Consider the following 21112-nt stretch of genomic DNA (forward strand, 5'->3'; position numbering starts at 1 on the left):
CCTGAAATTCTCACCGCACAGAGCAATCAGTGTGATCCTGGGAATGTGCATGTATGGAAGAGGCAATTTCTCACTCTGTGTTAATGTGAATAACTGCTGGGAATTTTCAGCCAGGGCTAGGCAAACGCAGAGACCCATTTCTCAGTCACTGCCAGAAAGCAACAGCTGGGACTGGGGGACATGATTGGTTAGGCATTGCTTCCTCCACATGGCTGTATCCCTTGGGATGCTCTGCATGGAAAACGCTTCACAGTTCCACCCAGTTGGTTGCTGTAAATGTTAAATAAATTAACTGTGCTGTCAGTTGGTACAATGTTGTTGCTAGAAATAACAATACAATGCATTGCAACAACAGGGCACCCTTGAAATACAGTCATAGCATGTAGAAAAATGAACTTGCGCTGTAGCAAAAAAAAAAAAAAAAGGAAGAAGCACTAAATAGACTGAAAATGCACATTTCCTTGTGAAGTGTGTATTCTAAGAAGAACTTAGAGTTTTTGACAAGATTTCCAGAAAATGGGGTGATCCACTGAACTTACTGGAAATAGCTGACTTAAGTTCATTAATTTCAGTGTGTCAACTTTGAGTAGAATTAGCACTGGGTACAACTTACTATCTCATTTCATTGCTTCATCAAAACCAACTTAGAAATGAGGGATTTCTCATGGTAGCAGCTGAAAATAACCTTCTGGCCTGTATCTGGTCTCTTCCAAAAAACTGTATTATCCGATGTGAGTCCTCTGCAGTTTCCCGAATGGGGATTTATTGTTTCCAAAATAGAAATTTATTCCCAACATTAGGAAGGGGCGCAAGGCTGCAACATAACACGAAACCACATCCAGAATAGAGAAGAGCACAGATATGGGCCTCAATAGCCCAATATGTCTCAATAACAGCAAAAGATTCCACAACCTTAAATATATAATAATGCCTAGTAAATATATGTAGGTTTTGTCTTTTACAATTCTAATAATTGCATTTTGATGTCAATTTGTTCCATTTCATTAAGGTACATCAAGTGTAGCAAGAGCGTGGAGTGGTACCTTTGATGAACTCCTTGGGAAACAAATTGGTTACTTTTTCAGGACCTACTTCAGAATGAATTATTCAGGTCTAGCAGAGTACCCAGATTTTTTTGCTGTCTGCCTTATATTGCTCCTAGCAGGTAAATATATATATATATACTTAATATTCATTTTTCTTGTCGTAATTTTGCTAAGGGGAAAATTCTGCCCAGAGGGCAGGGTATGTTTAGCCTCAAGCATGACATATCTGCAAGTTTAGGAATCCTATCAACCTGTGGGCCCAAAAATTTGGTTCTAGTTTTTATTCTGTCACTTTTGTTTCCTTTTGAACAATATCTTCATACCTCAGTTTAGGATATCCTAATTTCAAGTGGAGATCACACATGCATATCATTGCAATTCTAGATTATAATTTCTTTAACTACTTGTGGAAATGTTTGTGTGTATACTGGATATATGTATCATACAAGGGTATAAACTTTAGGAAATTAAAATGAAAATTCTAATCCAGTGCAGCCCATTTTTGGAGAAATGTTTATTTTAAACATATTTATTACTGGATTAATCTGCTCCAGTAAAAGTTAGCAAGAGTAGTTAGATAACTTTGTTCTTCATATCATTTATATTTGTAATAATAATATAATAATAATAGTTGTTGTTGTTTTATTTATACCCCACCCATCCGGCTGGGTTTCCCCAGCCACTCTGAGCAATTTACAGCATATCTAAAAGCATAATAAAAACATCAAGTGTTAAAAACCTCCCAAACAGGGCTGCCTTCAAATGTCTTCTAAAAAATAATATTAATTGTATTGCTTTTGGTCAGAAAAATAGACTTAATGTTAGAGATGTAAGTTTGAGCTCTCGACTATTGCCTCTTCTTCTCAAGCCAGGGCTGGTCCACACATTCACTAGTCTAGCAATCTCATATGCATAATGAGTAAGAAGCTTATGCCCATGTTGCCTGTTGCATGTACAATGCAATGCCCTTCACAGGTATATGCATATGTACAATTCCAACAATCTCCCTAGCTCAAAGGCCATGTGGAATTAAAAAATAATCATCATCATGTAGAGTTGTGTTGTGCTTGTGCTGGTGGATATAAGGCCATTTGCTTCTGACCTGTGAAAGGGATTTCTAGGTGGAGCTTATCTCCTATTCTGAAGTCATGTTTACATCCCCAGAGAAAAATATGGACTTGAATGCTTTCTGTGTGTACAGAATTTCCAGCTTGGTGAGTCTGTGAACCAGCCTTATGAGATAGCTCATGTAAACAAAACATTGTCAAATTGTAATAAGCATAATATTAGAAATGCTAACATGTAGACCTTAATTATGTTACTTAATTTAAAAAATATTGTTTTATAGGCCTATTATCATTTGGAGTCAAAGAATCTGCATGGGTGAATAAAATCTTCACTGCTGTTAACATCTTGGTCCTCCTCTTCGTGATGACTTCTGGTTTTGTGAAAGGCGATCTTCATAACTGGAGGAAAACAGAAGAATTTCTTATAAACTACACAGTATACATAGAGTAATACAGGGTTCTTTTGTTTGCTTTACTGCTTTGGTTGCTTAGAATGGAGACTTTGGAGCATAATGATCTATAAACTATGTGATGGGATTTAATAATGTTTTAATAAAAATAAATGTAGCATTTTAGATTTGATGCCCAACCAACAGTTGAATCGTCAACTGAGAATGAGGAAAGCATTTTATTTTATTTTTGGCCAGAGGTGAGACATTTTCAATGACACGTTTTGGTTGTAATATCCTGGCTTGATCCAAAGCTGGAAACCCATAATTTCCAGCTTTCGGTGAAAAGGGAAAGCTGTAAATTACAGGCTTCCTGATTTAATCACCTCAAAAGGGAAAACGGAAAAGCAAAACAGCTGCTTATACAGGCAAAGGGTTTGTGCATTTCTCATCTTATTAGACCAACATCATCATCCAAGCTAGTTCATTATGGTCCTCATAGGCAGTTCATTTTTCATGCAGTGAATACTGCTAAATACCACATCCGTACGTGGGGAAACCTGTCACAGAGCTGCAAAATCCCTCTGATAGCAATAAGTAGATAAAAGTGAGTTTAAACATCCTGACATTTTCAGTGCTTAAGTCCAAACCTGCAATTTCAGTGTGCATTGGGCTTTGAACCCTGCACTGTTTCCATGCTCAGCTCATATCTTTCTGTGCTACGTATGGGAACAGCCATGGCATCGAGACTTTAAATGTGTTTGGGGGGCGGTTCTGACACTTCAGGACAAAGGGTAAAAAAGCAAAGAATAAAAAGCACCTGTGCACAATTAACCTTTGATTTATGTGTGTGAATGTTGAGAGCCACTGTTGTGCACCCAACCACTCAAGTTATGATGTGGGGTTTGTAAGTCCCATGCCTACACAGGATACGACATAATTATTATTATTATTTGTTTTGTTTTTTTAGAAACCTGTCATCTTCTGAAAATGTGACAAGTGCATTTGGAGTTGGTGGCTTCATGCCATATGGCTTTACAGGAACACTGGCTGGTGCGGCAACCTGCTTTTATGCTTTTATAGGATTTGATTGCATCGCAACAACTGGTAAGCTGCCTTTTAAAAAAAGGGTCATGCAGTTGAAGTTGTGATTTACATGTGCTGGAGCTGTAGTGTAAAACCACTGTGTTCCTATAGCATGATCCTATACATTTTAGAGAAAGACCTGCAGACGCAATGCTAGAGTGCATGCTTTGCATTCAAAAGGATCTTGGTTCTCAGGGTTGCCATATTTCAAAAAGTGACATGTGTTGCCATACGTCCAGATTTTCCAGGACATTTTGACAATTTCCACCCAGAAATTGCTTCCACTGCTTCCGAATGCAGCATTCCAGATATGTCTGGGGAATTCTGGACTATGGCAACCCTATTGGTTCTTCACTTGATGGCGTTTCCAGTTAAAAGGATTTCCAGTAGCAGGGCTGAAAGAGACCTTTGCTTGAGTCTGTAGGCAGGTCGCTAAGCTATTTGGACCTGTGGGCACTTTTGCAAACTGTACACACAGAGATGTGCAGTCACACTGCAGCCTATTCCACTGGCTACAACAGAATGCTTCTTTCAAGCCTGATTTTCAGCAGGGGGAAGGTGGATGTAACCCTGTAACCGTTGTGGAGGGTCTCTGTGGGTGCATGTGTGCCCACAGGCACTACGTTGGCAACCTCTGTTATTACTCCAGGTAAGCATGCATAGGATTTGCAGAGCAGAAGCCACCAAACACTCTGATGCAATCTTTGTTCATTTCTCTCTTGGCCTCAAAATCTTACCAACTCTGCCCCATTCATTCTGGATCACAAACAGAATGGCAAGATCTGTTTCTTGCCGCACTTTAAAATCCATTCAGCATGATAATGTGTAATTGACATAAATTACATAGGCCAAAAGAGAGACATCTTGTCCTCCTTTTTAATTTGTTGCATGTACTAAAAAGGCGTTAAATTGGTTTTAAGAACCATGTTATCTGTCTCTCCAAGGCATATATATTAAGTTCTACTTTGTGACTTCATGCTCAGTCACCCCTAATAATTGGAAATATCATGCGTAGGCTCAGTGCACTGAGAACCTCTAAAACCTGCTTTATCAGCCAGAGGTAGCATACAGTGTTTCTATGGTAGCTTTTTTTCACTCCAAACATTACATACATCATCCAGGTTGGTTGGTTTGTTTTTGGCCTGTAGCAATTTTTTGAACTTTCATTGCAATCACAGGCCAGACCTATCAGACAAAGCACTTTTATCTTACCTGGTTTGAAGGTGTTATTGGTGACCCTGTAGTAGTGCCTCTGTGCTTTGCTTAAAGGTAAAGGGACCCCTGACCATTAGGTCCAGTCGTGACCGACTCTGGGGTTGCGGCGCTCATCTCGCTTTATTGGCCGAGGGAGCCGGCGTACAGCTTCTGGGTCATGTGGCCAACATGACTAAGCCGCTTCTGGCGAACCAGAGCAGTGCACAGAAACGCTGTTTACCTTCCTGCTGGAGCGGTATCTATTTATCTACTTCCACTTTGACGTGCTTTTGAACTGCTAGGTTGGCAGGAGCTGGGACCGAGGAACAGGAGCTCACCCCGTCGCGGGGATTCGAACCGCCGACCTTCTGATCGGCAAGTCCTAGGCTCTGTGGTTTAACCCACAGTGCCACCCACGTCCCACGTGCTTTGCTTACCTGCCTACTATCCCATTTCCACTACCTGTTTGACGACACCACCCATTTCTCTCTCTCTCAGCACAATAGCAGTTATTTCTGAATCAGCATATGTAGTACTGTGCTGCTGTGTTATATAAATTGGTGTATTTTAAAATCTTCCCCCAGGCCAATAATACTTGTTTTTATCTTCACAAATCACACAGAATTCAATTTAGACCAATAACATGATCCCATCTGGAATCTCTGTATTTTTCAGTATTCCTGCTAGATAAAAAGTAAAGTCTTTTGTATAAAAAATAAATCTCATGGATGCACTTTGCCCAACTGGACACACAATCTCACTGTTTACCATCTTCCGTACTCTTATTCACACTAAGAATAAAATGTTGTTTTTCTCCATAGGGGAAGAAGTCAAGAATCCCCAGAAAGCCATACCTATTGGGATTGTAACTTCCTTGCTTGTCTGCTTCTTGGCCTACTTTGGTGTTTCAGCTGCTTTAACTCTGATGATGCCGTACTATTTAATTGATGAGAAAAGTCCTCTCCCTGTAGCCTTTGAGTATGTCGGATGGGGCCCAGCGAAATATGTCGTAGCAGTGGGATCTCTGTGTGCTTTATCGACAAGGTAAAAATAAGGAAAACCTAAGTCATTGCCAGGAAAATGGAGCTATTTTTAAAAGTTTTATTAGGTTTGCTAAACAGAGATATTTAGAATAATTATGTAGTTTGTTAAGGCTCAAATGTAGCTCAGCTGTGTAAGTCAACTATTTAAGTTCTTCTTTTGTGAACTTTTTCCTTGTGAAAGGAAAAATTACGTTCATAAGTTCATCTCTTTCTACCTGTGCTAATTTATTGACCATCATATTGTTGAATATTGTTAAGAATGCACTGGAGTGATATTAAAATACATGTAGTAGTGTGGGTAATGAAAGTATATTTAAGTACTTTTTCCAGGCTCGGGTTCTTGTTTTTTGTTTTTAAAAAGCATATATTGAAAATGCACGTTTTAACATAATTTTGGTGTCAAATCAGGGGGAGTGTAATTTTACAGAAACTTTATGCTCAAATTTGTCTGAACTATCCAAAATCCATCATGAAAGTGTCTGCATTTCTAAATATAAGCATGTACTAAAGAAGCTGCATCTAATTTGGGCTTCATAAATCACTTACACTGGCTGCGTTTCCACTTGAAGTGACTTTACCATAGGTTGGAAAAGATCCCCACGATTATTAGGAACACCTTTCCTGTCCTACTCATTACGAAGTAAATGTGGCTTAATTGCAAATTGCTCAAGCAAGCATTTAGTGCAGGGATTCAGTGTTTCTAAAACTTATCAGGGCTGTACAAGCTTCCTAACATTTGCACATGCTTATTTTATTAACAGTGCCAAGGCTGCTTAGCTGATATGGCATTTAAAATCATACAGTTTAGCATACACAGTGACCTGTTTAGCATCCTGCAGCGAATTAAGTAAGATGTCACGTTTACTTCACTTTTGTCAAATGCAGACATATGACTCCTAGTCGCCTGATCACGTCCCGGTGCCTCCATATGGGCTTGTTGCAGCAGGGACACTGCATACAAGCTGACTGGGATTAATGTTTACAAGAGAGCAGGCAGGACCACAGACCTTGGGCCACCTTGTAAAAGACCCATAAGATATCTGGGAATCTGGCAATGTGCAGATTCTGGAGCAGACCCCAATCCAGTCCAAGTCCAGGAGGATTGGATCACTGGGTCTGTCAGATTGTTTCCTGGATCCTATTTGGCATGAGGATTCCGTTAGAACACAGATTGGGCAGAGGTACTTAACAAGAATGAAGTTTTAGCCTTAAATGACTTAATACACGATATAATGGGTTTTTGGCATTTTTAAAAAGTGTTTTCTGATATTGCCTGTTTCAATCCTGCTGCCTGGTGCAATCATTCAAGGTGCTGGTGACGCTTAATTGCATTGCAAGTATTACTACATGTTTTCTACTGGTATACCGTTTTGGGGGAAAACTGCAGTGAAGGCTCAAGTTTCTTCAGTTTTGAGTATTTTACTCCAACTGCTACAGGCATTCTAAAAATCATAAATAAAACAAATCACATGATCACAAGTGACTAATGGTGTAATATATAGCATTAAGATAGTAATAATTAAATTGATAGATTTTTCAGTCAATTAAAAAAAAGTAAACCACAAGAGTTACCATTACAACTCACCAGGTTAATCTAACATTTTGGGGCCTTCCTCTGCAAACCTGGAGGTTTTGTGTCAGCAGCTTATCTTTGAAATATGGGTAGGAATATTACCATAATTCTGTCTCAATCATTGGTATAGGACAGATCACTTAATTAGGTTTGAAACAAACCTCTCTTCAGAAGATATAGGAAATAACGACACAAAAATTTTACTGTGAGGACCTTGTAAAGCCCAAGTAGAAAAGTGTAGTTGAGGTTCCACCCCTCCAAATATTGTGAGGAAATCTTCGTGCCTCTGACAAATGCAGTGTGATCTCTGTGGTGAAGAAGGTGAGGGTGTTGCTCCATACAGAGAAATACATTCTGTGATCCCTGAAAGTGTTTGAAATAGACCATAAAGGCTGCAAAGTACTCTGTGCATTAAAAAAGAACCCTGCACACAATATATAAAAATTAATTGAATAGTTGAAGAAACTTGTGTCTTAACTGCAGTGTGTCTCATGTACAATTTATCTCCATCCCATCCCACGTTCCTGGTATCGTATGCTGTTAATTGGCCTTGTTTCTTTTTTGCTCTAATGCATTGCATGACTTTGTGTTGGCCATGTTGCATGTTCTTTTGCTTTTTATCCAGTCTCCTTGGATCCATTTTCCCAATGCCGCGTGTAATCTATGCTATGGCGGAGGATGGGTTGCTTTTCAAATGTCTAGCTCGTATCAATCCCAAAACGAAGACTCCTCTTGTTGCTACTTTGTCATCAGGTGCTGTAGCAGGTGAGGCTCTAAGCGAATTTATTATCAGGAAAAGGGACATCTTCACCCATGATCAAATGTAGATTCAGAAGCAGTTGCAGCTCAAGTGATAAAATGTGAATCTCAAGAGTTCAACTATTAAACCTTTGGTGTTTGTCTCAAGCCTCGTTTTTGGTTATTGGAAGTGCATTTTACACATACAGTTTCCCTTTCCCCTATATCTGTGTTTCGGATTGTCTGTTAGTGCATAATATTCTTACTGTGGCATCTGAACAATTAAATTTTTTTGTTCTAGTCTTCTGGGCTCTATGTTCCCTTTGCCCCGCATTCTGTTTGCCATGGCACGAGATGGTTTACTCTTTAGATTTCTTGCCAAAGTGAGCAAGAGGCAGTCGCCAGTTGCTGCCACAATGACAGCAGGGCTCATCTCCGGTAAGCTCTTAAAGCAGGTCTTGCCTAACTGGGACCTCAACCCCATTTTCACGTGCAAAATTTATGTTAATAAGATGGGCCTGCTTGCTAACTTTCTGTGCATGCAAATTGGGGACAAAACTGCTGACTAATCAGAAGAAGCAACAATTCTGAATTGTGGTGGCGGTGCTGGTGCTGTTTGTGGAGGAGCAAGCTCATTGGAGGACTTCTCCAAAACTTTCCTCTGCCGTGACCAATGGTAGCTTTTTATGCATATGCAAAGAAGGAAGTGTGGATGAATAGCTATAAAACGTCCTTGCTTTCTCACTGAATTTTTCCATTTGGGCTATTTTCATCCCAGCCTTTTATACACTTTCTCTGTAGTTAATATGTTGTTTAAAGTATATTTGACAAATGAATAACTGCAAATGTAGAATGAAAAGTATTCCCCTCCCCTGCCAATATGACATTAATATCTAAAGCTCACATAGTCCCTCCATTTTAAACGGCGTTAAGATTAAATGTCTGGTTTTTTAAAAAGATTAAATATTTAATACATGTCAATACCAACATATAAGTGCTAATTATATTTTGCTTATACAACAACTGGGGAGCCTGTGTAGTGTAGTGGTTAAGAGCAGTAGACTTTTAATCTGGGGAACCGGGTTCACGTCTCTGCTCCTCCACATGCAGCTGCTGGGTGACCTTGGGCCAGTCACACTTCTTTGAAGTCTCTCAGCCCCACTCACCTCACAGAGTGTTTGTTGTGGGGAAGGAAGGGAAAGGAGAATGTTAGCTGCTTTGAGACCCCTTTAAGGGAGTGAAAGGCGGGATATCAAATCCAAACTCCTCTTCTTCTTCTTCTTGATGGCTAAAGTTTGCAAAAAAAAAAGCAGATAAACAGAGGTGTCAGGATAGGTAATTTAGAGAATAACTATTTTCTTAAATTGTGGACTTAGTGCAGTCTTCCAAATCTTGGTTGCAGTTTTCTGTGACTTCAGATGAAAATGCAATGATACCTCTTTGCTAGCTTCTAACTTTTCAATATGTTAAAGCTAGACTTTGTTTATTCATAGTGATATAATTGTATGAAGGTTAAACAGTTTTAAGTTAAAAGTGTAAGTGATACAACTGAACCAATAGCAAGTTGCCCCTCTGAAATAAACACTGTAAAGACATCTCTGTGTCTCTCAAAATCCTGACTTCCTAGCATTAAGCATAGTTACACATTGAATGTGCACCAGTTCATAGTTCCCTTGCGAACTATGATTTGAAGTAGGATTGCACACCATTCTTTGGAGGGACATAAGCCATGGTTTGCTTTGATGCACATGCCATACCATGGATAATTGTAGCCTGGGAAGGGGAAATAGTTTTGCTAGAGACTGGCTACTGATTTTAAACCCTTGGTTGCAGGCAGCTAGCATTACCTCTGCAGAATACAACAGTACTGGGTTTTGTTTTGTTTTTCAAAATCTTTTTTCATCTGTGCCTTGCATAAGCCCTCAAATACTTTTGCTTAGTTTTAACACTGTTTTAAAGAGGGATTATCTTTTATGAGTGCTTGAAAGCTCAACACTTTTAATTCATTGCATGAGCTTTGTGTAGTAAAAGAAAAGAAGTAAGATTTGATATGGGCACAGCGTTCCAGGAACATTTCCTATTTGTGCCCTATTAAAATGTGCCAGAAACAGCTTGCCTAACTCCCATTTTATAGCACGGGAGATGCTCACAATGTATTTTGCCTATTATGTCTATGCATGTATTCAAATTAATGGTGTCTGTCATGCAAAATGAGTTTATACCATTTTCTCATGTGAAAGCCTAGTATTGAAACTACTGTGTAAAGCCCTGATGGCACCAAATTTCACAGGAGAATTAACTCAGTTCCCCTGAAGGTTATAAAATGCTACTGCATTACTAAAATCTTAATTTTGGCCATAAAACGTTTAGAAGACAATGGTTTGCTTCAAATTGTATGAACGTTTTAAAGACCCTTAAGGGCAAGCATTAAACGTTAATGGAGATGGTAGCAAATATTCATTTTCAGCTTAATACAGACATGTTTTTAATACTAGCTCTGCTTTGTCTTGTTTTTCTAGCTCTGATGGCTTTTCTCTTTGACCTAAAAGCATTAGTAGATATGATGTCCATTGGTACGCTTCTGGCGTACTCGCTAGTAGCAGCGTGTGTCCTCATTCTTAGGTGAGTTCCAATTTTGGGTTATTAACTAATCCGTTAGGCAGTGTTGTCTAAATCCTTAAATGTTTTTGTTTCTGCCATAAAGTTATGTAAACATGAAGTTACACAGACAGGATACCCTTCAAATGCAGATTGCGCATGAGAGCAACTACCTTAGTACTTTGTAGAAGTTCACATTCCGCTGCTGTACAAGTTTAGGTACTGCTGTAAACAGAGGAATGGGAGAATAAAAGTTTGGCATCTAGGGCAACATGTACGAAATAAAGCTCTGTTGCATAGTGGTTCTCACCTTTAAGTGCTTCTTTAATGCTTTCCATATGAAGCTAGACTCCAAATCCTATCATCCCTCACTGGCTGGGGATGGTGGCAGTTGTCATTCAGCAACCACACTGGATATCTCTGTTTTATTATGTGTACCTTTTTTGGTGCTGTGTATGAAATAAGTGAACCGCAGAGCATAATAGTTCCCTTTTCAAAGCTAGAGACAGAGAAATTCTCAACACTAAGGCACCTCTAAGCTAGAAAGAGATACTTTCTTAAAACAGCTCTGGCCCAATAAATCTTGCGTGCAAATTCTGTCTTCCATGCATCTTCGGTTCGGTAAAGCAGACCTGTCTCTTGTGGTCTAATCCCGGCTCTGATTCCTTATAAATATCCTGTGGACAAGGAGTTCGCCCCTTTGGTTGTGCTCTGCTCCTGGGGCTGGTGGGTTTACCATATTGAGGGATTTCTGGGGCCAGTGGTGCCGTTATTGAGAGTTAGATCACTTATACTGCATATGAAGTGATTCACCATATATTGGTCTTTCTGGTTAGGCCAGAAATGGTCATTATCAGTCCCCATACATGTCGGGCAACCCTCCTGCAATTTCCCAAGGAAAACACTTGAGTGTTTATGTAGGGGTGTGCTGCTGGCCAATGCTGCCTTCGGACACATGGGCTGCCTTCAGTCAGTGGTGCCCAATGCTCATCTGGTTTTCCTGGGGGGTGGGGAGAGAGGCTAGGCAGTGTAATAGCCAGCATTGTTGGGTGCCACTGCCCAAAGACATGCAGGGCTGCTTCAGGCAGTGATGCCCAATACTCCCCCAGATGTGACTGATGCTGGCTTCTTTCCCTACTTGCTGTGCATCTTTGAAACATTAAGAGAATCTGGACCTGAATGTCCTTCCTGTAATATGCAGATTTCAGTGGCTGTAGGACTGCATATTGGTGGCAATTCTGGCTCTATTGTCTGAATTAAATATCAATAACAAGTGGTGCAATAATGCTACCCAAAATATAGAGTCATGTCTTTTATTGCTGTAGGCCTTGTAGATTATAATACATTGTGCCTTTAATTTTTATTTTCTGTGAACCTCACCTTGCACAAATGTATTTGTGTGTGTGTATGTGCACAAACAGGTACCAACCCAGTTTAAACTATGAACAACCAAAATATTCAGCAGAAAAAGAGGCTCTTGCGGGATCAGAGAGAGAAAGTACTAATGAATCTCAAATGAGTATGGTACCAGGACACAGTTTCAGTTTACAAACACTGATTAATCCATCAAGTTTGCCCACGGAACAGTCTGCCACCATGGTTAGCTTTCTTGTATGTCTGTTGGGTAAGTCAAAAGCTATCTAAATACTTGGGCTATCTCGGAAATGTCAACTGATAATCAAAATGCATTTAAACAAAAAGACGGATCAGATTTACTTATTATTTTGAACTTGTCCAAAATTTCAAGTGCGGAAAACAGTATGGAAAAAGAGGGAGAGGGGCCTTGCATCCCGGATTAATTGGTGTAGACATGACTGCAAGTCTAATTTTGTTCTGACAGCTGAATTCAAAACAAAGGAATGTACAGTATTGGTTTTTTCCTGTCACTATTGCTCTCTCTCGCAGCGGAGGACCCTGAGCCGCTGCTTCCCTCCCGAGCCGGGCGAGCATGAAACCCAGGAAATTTAAGGGACATCATCAATAAGGGACAGCAGCGGGACACGGCACTGGGATAAGGGAGTTTCCCACAAAATAAGGGACGGTTGACAGCTATGCACTTAAAGATTTGAGATTTTGAAATGCTCTCTTTGTGTCCCCCTCCCCTATTTTGATTGCCTCTATTTAGCTTTCCTGATTTGTGGCTTAAGCATTTTGGCCACCAACGGGATTCATCTTCTTGCCAATCTGGAGCCTTGGAGTATTTGTCTCTTTGCAGTACTTTCAGTGCTGTTTATCACCATTGTACTTGTCATCTGGAGGCAACCTCAGAGTCAACAGAAAGTAGCATTTATGGTAAGAAGTGGTGATGGTAGTGGCATCAAATGCAAAACCTCAGAAACAGTTTTTTTTTGGGGGGGGGCTGTGTGACTAGCTGCCCTTCTGGAGATTACACCCTGTCGCTTTAGTGGCTACCTTTCAGTTGAATTAATAAGTTAGCTGTTGCCTTAAAAAGAGCTTGACTGATATGGTGCTAAAGTTGCTTTTTGCGGTAAGCCAAAATAGTGGTTCTTGTGCAAATTTGGCCTTGACTGTAAAAGAGTTGAGAATTCATTTTTACTACAACTGAAACGTGTAAGATTAGATGATTTTTTTTAACAATCTTTTGATTGATTGAAGATTAATTGGGCAACAGATCTTTAAAAAGTTTGTTTGTTTTTAATGCAAAAGCTGTGGGCCACAAGATCCGTGTTCCTTATTTTATCTTTCCTTATTTTCCCTTGTACATATATAAAAGCTTGTGTAGCCCATGTGTGTACTACCACTAAATTGTAGTCCTCGCCTTCCCATTGCAGGCCTATCAAAATTTAATTCATTACTTCTGCATTAAAAATGCAGTGTAAGTAGGTAATGTGTTCATTGCAACTGAACTAAGACAATTTGCCCTATAACTTTTATTTTATTTTCGAAATATGGATGTGTCAGTTCAGTAGAGCCCCTTTACAAATTTAATTAAAAGTATGACACACTGGATATTTGTCAAAAACACTGAATTGTAAAAAAAATTGTCTTTAGGTTCCACTCCTGCCATTTTTGCCATCTTTGAGTATCTTGGTGAATATTTACTTAATGGTACAACTAAGTGGAGAGACTTGGATCCGGTTTAGCATCTGGATGGCAATTGGTAGGTATTATGTAGCTGAATGTTGTTGTGAACTTTTTCTTGCCTCCCCCCTAAGCAAGGGCAAAAGCTTAAAAGCCATTTTCATACTGGGTAACCCAAGCAGACATGGTGCAAAAAGAGCATTTAGGCTCTTAACCTTGATGGCTGGGCAAAGCCTGCTCAGCATGCAGGTTATAGACGCAGCTCCAAAGGTTTGACTGGAGACAATTTTTGCACATCCGCATACGTCTTGGAACTGAAACTCCACATAATATGAGGGATTTCTGCATATAATTTTTGAGAGTAATACAGTGGTACCTTGGTTCTCAAACTTAATCCATTCCAGAAGTCCGTTCCAAAACCAAGGCGTGCTTTCTCATAGACGATAAGGCAAAACGGATTAATCCATTCCAGACTTTAAAAAATAACCCCTAAAACAGCAATTTAACATGATTTTTACTATCTAACAAGACCATTGGTCCATTAAATGAAAGCAGTAATCAATGTACTGTACTATAAAATAAGACAGTATTGTAGATGATAAAAAAAATAAAAAATTCTTACCTGCACTGATGATTGTCATTGTTTGGATGGGGGGGCTTTTATCCATTTCCGCAGTCACTCACTCACTCAATCAATCAGTCAATCAGTAGCTGAACCAGGTTCCACACAGTCACAAAAACAAATTAACCAAAGAAGCCTCAAAAACAAAAACGCCAAAAAAAAAAAAATAGCAAAAGCAAAAGCGCCAAACTTAATCCGTTCCGGAAGTCTGTTTGACTTCCAAAATGTTCAAAAACCAAGGCGCAGCTTCTGATTGGAGCAGGTGCCCCGGAAACAATAGCTGACAGCTGCATCGGACGTTCGGCTTCCAAAAAATGCTCAAAAATTGGAACACTTACTTTTGGGTTTTCGGCATTTGGGAACCAAGGCGTTTGAGTACCAAGGCGTTTGAGTACCAAGGCGTTTGAGAATCAAGGCATCACTGTACTAGAATGGAAGCTTAGTGTGAATTAAAGAAACCTATGACCACAAGTGATACCAAGATCTGAACAAGTGTTCTGTTTTTGTAATCTTGGGTAGAGCAACAGAAATATGGCAAAACTGAGAAAACTTACATCCCTTTCTTTTTTTTCTTCTGGAAGGCTTCTTTATTTACTTTGCTTATGGCATCCGACATAGTGTGGAAGGCCGCCCTAGGGTGGAAGATGAAGATGACGAGGACGACAGCTGCTCCGAAAAAAGCGCAGCTCCAGAAAAGATCTATGTAAAAGAAGCAAACGAGATTGAAAATGCAAGTGAAAGTGCTCAGTTTATTACACATGAAAGGACAAGTGAATGTTAATGGTTGCTAACTATCATGCTGTGTATGTCTTTTGAGTAGTGTAACGGAATGTAGTTGGGTTTTTTGGGGGGGGGGGTGGAATGTCAAAACACTTGCTCCCGAAAGATTAGCAGTAACCTACTTGTGCTTTGTGAAAACATCAATAATGGTCTAAACCGGCTGCTAGATACTTCATCCAGTGGAGAATTTACCTCAAATTGTGGTTGCCTGAAGTAAAAACTGCCAAGGAAATGGAGGGGAACAAACTCCCGCCGGCTGATTTTGCCTGTTGTGCTAAAAATGTTGGGATTTTTTTAAGCGCACCATCCTACAACTTGAACTGGCATAATGTTATATAATTAGGAATGTTTAAAGATGGGAAGCTGAACCATTTTAGGTTGCGTTATTGGGGACACATTTTCTTGTTTCTGTCTTTTAAAAATGTGTGTAGCACTGGTCAGTAACTAGGTAGCTAAACTGTTTAGCCTCTCAAATTTTAAAAAAGGGAAGGGAAAAAAACCTATTTAAAAAAGCCAGTTACCCAGATGAATACATAGAGCAGAAACTTGGCAGGCTTTTGCATTGTGATGTAGTGCTTCTCTGTTTTAAAAAGTGTTAAATTTTTGCTACCACTGTATATGCAAATAATGTATGCCGCGAACATCCTTTTGAAAAGCAGTGTTTGTAATGCCTAACATATGGATGGGCTCCGTATAGAATGTTTTGAAATTACCTTTTACCAGTCGTGTTCCAAATTTTCCTTCTCGGTGGTGACAATCAAAAAGTCACGCTACATGGTTCCTAAGATGTAAGAAACTTCAGAACAGTGGCAAACAGCATGTGCCTATGGAACTGGGAATTTTTCAAGTCCAGGTGCACCTATGGAACTGCCCTGTGTTAGTGCTGAATGTGTAAACCCTCTGAGGTTGTAAGTAGCTGCCCTAGGTCCAATGACTTTGTGGCTTTGTGGCTGATGGGCAAGTTGTATTTCTGGCGCATGTGTGTCTGCTCCACACATTAATTTGTGTATGAAGCAACATATGTATGTGTGTGAGAACAAGCCAAAGAGAAAAACAAAGCAAAACTGTCCTGCAGCATTTACTTATTTTCTTAAGAAAAAGAATAGGGGCTGTGAGCAGCTGTGGCTGTTTCTTCTCCTGGAGACAGAGGAAGGATAATCTTACAATATACCTAATGCCTTTTAGTTTATTAATGTTGGGACCATGTTACAAACGTTTCTGTCAAACCATCTGTCAAAAACGTTTCATTGCAACTGTTGGGTTAGAAACCCATGTTTTAAAAAGCTGAAAATTTCAGGATTCAGAGAGGGGGTTGGGAACAAAAATTGTTTTTAGAAGTGCCTTAGAAAAACCCAAGACTGTGGATTTAATATTTTTTCTGTCAACAGTTTTCGCATCCCTACACAAGTAAAGGTAAAAGGTAAAGGACCCCTGGATGGTTAAGTCCAGTCAAAGGCGACTATGGGGTTGCAGCACTCATCTTGCTTTTCAGGCCGAGGGAGTCGGCGTTTGGTAGTTCAGATTCACACAATGGGATGAGCTCCCGTTGCTGTCCCAGCTTCTGCCAACCTAGCAGTTCAAAAGCATACCAGCGCAAGTAGATATATAGGTACTGCTGCAGCGGGAAGGTAAACAGTGTTTCCGTGCGCTCCGGCTTCCGTCCCGTTGCACCAAAAACGGTTTAGTCATGCTGGCCACATGATCTGGAAAGCTGTCCTGCACAAGTATTAAAATACTAATGAGATGATTATTCGCAAATAAGTACATCTTAAGCACACTGGGTGGGTTTTTTTAAAGTTTGATAAGGAAAGTAAGGCTGCCTTTCAATGTTACGGAAGGGTGACCAGGTGGGAATGCTGTGTGTGATGTCCAAAGTCTACAGTGAGGGGTGGAAAATCCGGATGCAGATACAAATTCACACGCACAGTGAGAGAGAGGGAGCTGTTTAGGTTCTTAGTTATGATTCTTTCAGAATAAGTATATAAGGAGGAAACACAAATCAGTTACATTGCTCGCCCCTATCTGACTTGGCTTACGTGTAATTTTTTGATGTCAGCCTAACAATACTGAGTTTGATAGGAACTGTAGATATGGCAGCACTGTTCTTTGACTTAAAAATGTAAAGGAGGTATATTTTATCTTGGCTTTTTGTATAATCTTATATTAATAGCTGAAAGAACACTTTTATGAAAAATTATGAACTATATGGAATGTGAGAAATTGTGATAAGATGAGAGAGGGTGCCCTGATTGCCGCCATTATTGAATGTAGATAGTATTGCAGCAGTTTTTAGCATATTGCTCTGATTGACTGATCTGTTTGCAATGTCCCCAAAACAAAAGATATATATGATTATGATAATTTCTTAAAACAAATGTATTATTGAAAAAGTCACATTTTAGTAAATAACTGAGATCACAAAGTTCAAAAATCACAGTGGGGAAAATGCAGATCTTTTTAGTAGACAACAAACTTCCACAGGTCAGCTAATCAATATCTCTTTAGGCATCATTATATTATAGATGTCCTTAAAAGTTGTTAAGTGATGAATAGCAATCACCTTTGTTACGACTTGAAAAACTTTACTACTGTGTGTGCTAAAAAACAAAACAGAAACTCAGAAGAGACAATCAATACTGTTTTCGTAACTATTTTAAGGTTTTCTATGTTTTGTCAGTTTTTGTCGTATCTTATTTAATTTTAATAAAAATGTTGGAGGCTCAGGTTACTTATCTAAGCCTTACACGAGACAGAACAGAATGTTAGATTTTCAAAAAGAGGGTTCAGGATTTATGTATACTGTAGGTTGGGCCCAAAGGTTCCATTCCATGAAGGGAAAAGACTCCTTCCATCAAAAGAACTTCCCACGGGAGAAAGGGAATATTTGTACCCAACCATATGCATATATATAAACATCTGGTGGAAATACAGGTGGTGCATAAACATTGCAAGAATTATAGCAGTTTTTAGTGTCTACAGAAGCATTGGATTATCACTTAACTCTGTAAAATGGGGTGGGGAATATCAGGCCTGGTGTCTAATTGTGGCCCTCCAGACCTTTTTATCTGGCCCTCAGGACTCTCCAGGGCACAACGCTTACTTGGTCTGCTTTGAACTCCACTTGAGGGCATTTACCTTGGCTGGAATGTGTCTCTGAACTCTGATAACTAGCCTACTGTACAAAGCTAATATTCACGTTTATTGGTTCACCCACTTATGTCTCTGATTATCAATACAACTGATATATGGCCTCTGGACTGTTAGCTGGAACAGAATTTATCCCTTGGCCTGAAAAAATCCCCCACCCCTGCTGTATGTCGTATTGTGTATGTTGTGTAGCAGATAAGTGTTTTCGTTCTTTTTGATAAATAGAATTAAATTTAAGGCTTTAAGGACATTTAATGGGCTCAGGATTTCTGTGTGGATTTCATTGAGTTGAGTGCTTAACAATACAGTGGCTTTCTCATTCATTCCAATGGAGGGAGCAACTTCACATGCCTTCAATGCAGACAAGTCATGGGTGGTCTAAGGATACTTGGGCTGGTGGGGGACAGAACAAAATTTAAACACACATGTTCAGATATGTTTAGAGCTATAAAAATTATTAAGCTAGATACTACCTATATGTCTGTTTTTGCAACTGGAGATATACAGAAAGACCATCACCAACTCCTGTGTCATGGTCCTATAGATCTGCTTTTTCCATGGGAATGATGGGCAATCAGTGTGCAGAAGAGATTTGTATATGCATCTGAACACATGTGAAGTTCTAGATTGGGTTCATTCTCTACAGTTCTACTTCTTTCTCTCGCACTTCTAATTGGTGATGCTTTTTCTGTTCTGTCTTTCCTCCAAAGATTTCAGAGCAAGGGTTTATTATTATTATTATTATTCAACCTCAAAAGCCTTGTAATGTAGGCTGGGCCAAGCCCACCCACTGAGCTCTAGGACTGAGCACTGAAATAGTTTTGCTCCACTATATAACCAAAGGCAATTTTTAATTTCCCCCAAACCCTGAAGCTTTGCAGTTGTAACAGTTCTATTACTAACCTATGTCCAAAGATAAGCAAAATAAATAGCTGTTTCCCCCATTCTTCCTCGCATCCCTAAACGTTTTAATTAGTAGCTTCTATTACTGCTTACTTTAATTGTACCTGGTTTCACAGACTATGCCCTTTTCAGGTCCAAAGAGCTATGAATGCAAGAGGGATTTGAAAATACAATGTACAACCAAATACTGGGTCTAAATAAAGTTACTGAATATAAGTTTTTGGTTGCAAGTCTGTAGATTAGTTCACACCTTCCTCTTTGGGCAGAATGTTCTCCCTGCAAACCCTCCTCTCAAACAAGCAATTGCAAGGAGAAAGTACTGACTGAAACAAAAGCACAGATAAATTTTGCAGCTATATTGCACAGCACATTGCTGTCCCTTCACTTTTCTAGTTTTTTGTTCTGCTGATGCTTTACTTAGCTTGTCCCTAACTTCAGTGGCCATTTATGTAGGTCTCCCACACTTTTGGTAGACCCAAACATTTTTTATGGTTCAAAAATATTTTCATAAAAAAGATCATTCTAGAAATACAAAGTTCTTCTGTGTGACAAAGGCTGAAATCCCACAGCCATTCACTTGGAAGTAAGCTCCACTCAGTGCAGTGGGACTAATTTCTGATAAATGATGCATAAGATTGGACAGTGGATCAGTTTCTTTCTAAAGATCCCTCCCTTTTTATTTCTGTCTCTGGCAAATTCCCTGGGAGCTCAATGGGAAACTTGGGTCAGGTCTGTAGAACTCCCACAGAAAGTCTCTACACGTAAAAACACATTTTGGGTGTTTTAAGATTTTATAAAAACAGTGCTTTGTATATATTTGTATATTTTAGTCATTATTACCATGTATTATGTTTGCTGCTGCCTGTGCACATAAATGGGGATAGATCATTTTAGCTTCAGTCAAGATAATGTTTAATAATCTGCTAGATTTTTTAAATTAATGTAAAAATGTGTTCAGAATGTGTGACAGATAAAATACATTTTGGTGCTTTTGTTTTTTGATGTTCATAAGTTGCAGTTACTGTAGACTAAGAAATTTATACTGCTGCTGTTCACTGTAAAAAAAAAGCTACTTTTGACAGTAATTGTGCATTTGTTCTACATTTTTTAAAATAAAGTTGTACATGTTCTACAGGTTTCTTTTTTCATTTTCCAAAGTGCTGGAGACAACCATGATATAACATAATCTTAAAAATCTATAGGAATATCATATTCAAAAAATATACTGATAGCCATTTATATTCTTTGCCACCTTGTTTCCTTCCATAAAGGTTTGTATTTACGGTACATTTATTTCATGAGGTGATAAATAATTCTGTAACATCTTTTCAGCTGTACACTTCAGATAAAAATATCAATTTCAGAAATGACATTAGCACTGTAATTCCTATTTTGAGAAGATAGAAACATGGGTGCCAACTCATTTAGCCAGTTTGATAGTTTAGCACCCATTTGACTCTTTCCCATCACACATGCCCACCAATGCATCTTGGACCTTGATAACGAGTTAGGCTTGCCATACGTCAGAAAAATTCCTGGAAACAGCTCTAGTAAATTTGGGGTCTTCCTAAAAAATGCTCAACAACTTTGCGGGTATCAGGAATTATACTTTCTGAAATATGACAACCCTATGAGAGGTGCAGATTATATTCCCACTCCACTGTTTGGATGTTATCTATATATAAAGTGACCTGTTTAACAAGTTTGGTGCAGTTTATTCACGCTACAGTTCCTAGGAATACTGCAGTGCAGTTCACCTGTCATGGAGTCATGCTTTGCCGAAACAAATGAACCTACCAATTTGTGTGGTAGCTTCCTATACTTTCAAACCCAACCTACCATTTCCATGTTCTCTGAAGCATCTATTATCCTATGACCAATTTG

General features: G+C 39.2%; 1 protein-coding gene across 8 annotated transcripts in view; it reads left to right on the top strand.

The window, feature by feature from the left end:
* The window catches only part of SLC7A2 (solute carrier family 7 member 2), a 48707-nt gene extending 28347 nt beyond the window's left edge, over positions 1-20360 (top strand). For 4 of the 8 annotated variants that reach the window (XM_083459954.1, XM_083459952.1, XM_083459953.1 and 1 more), the window contains exons 3-12: positions 1010-1165; positions 2395-2560; positions 3473-3609; positions 5604-5826; positions 8438-8574; positions 10656-10758; positions 12156-12358; positions 12860-13026; positions 13747-13855; positions 14980-20360. In XM_083459954.1, coding sequence (XP_083316080.1) covers positions 1010-1165; positions 2395-2560; positions 3473-3609; positions 5604-5826; positions 8438-8574; positions 10656-10758; positions 12156-12358; positions 12860-13026; positions 13747-13855; positions 14980-15179 — 1601 coding nt within the window. In that variant the 3' untranslated portion in view covers positions 15180-20360. Of the gene's footprint in view, positions 1-1009; positions 1166-2394; positions 2561-3472; positions 3610-5603; positions 5827-8023; positions 8164-8437; positions 8575-10655; positions 10759-12155; positions 12359-12859; positions 13027-13746; positions 13856-14979 lie in introns of all 8 variants that reach the window. The other 4 variants (XM_083459948.1, XM_083459951.1, XM_083459950.1 and 1 more) reach the window with 1 other exon arrangement.
* Positions 20361-21112: the final 752 nt, after the last annotated feature.

This window comes from Podarcis liolepis, assembly GCF_965112155.1.
Source record: "Podarcis liolepis genome assembly, chromosome: 9".
Classification (NCBI taxonomy): Eukaryota; Metazoa; Chordata; class Lepidosauria; order Squamata; family Lacertidae; genus Podarcis; species Podarcis liolepis.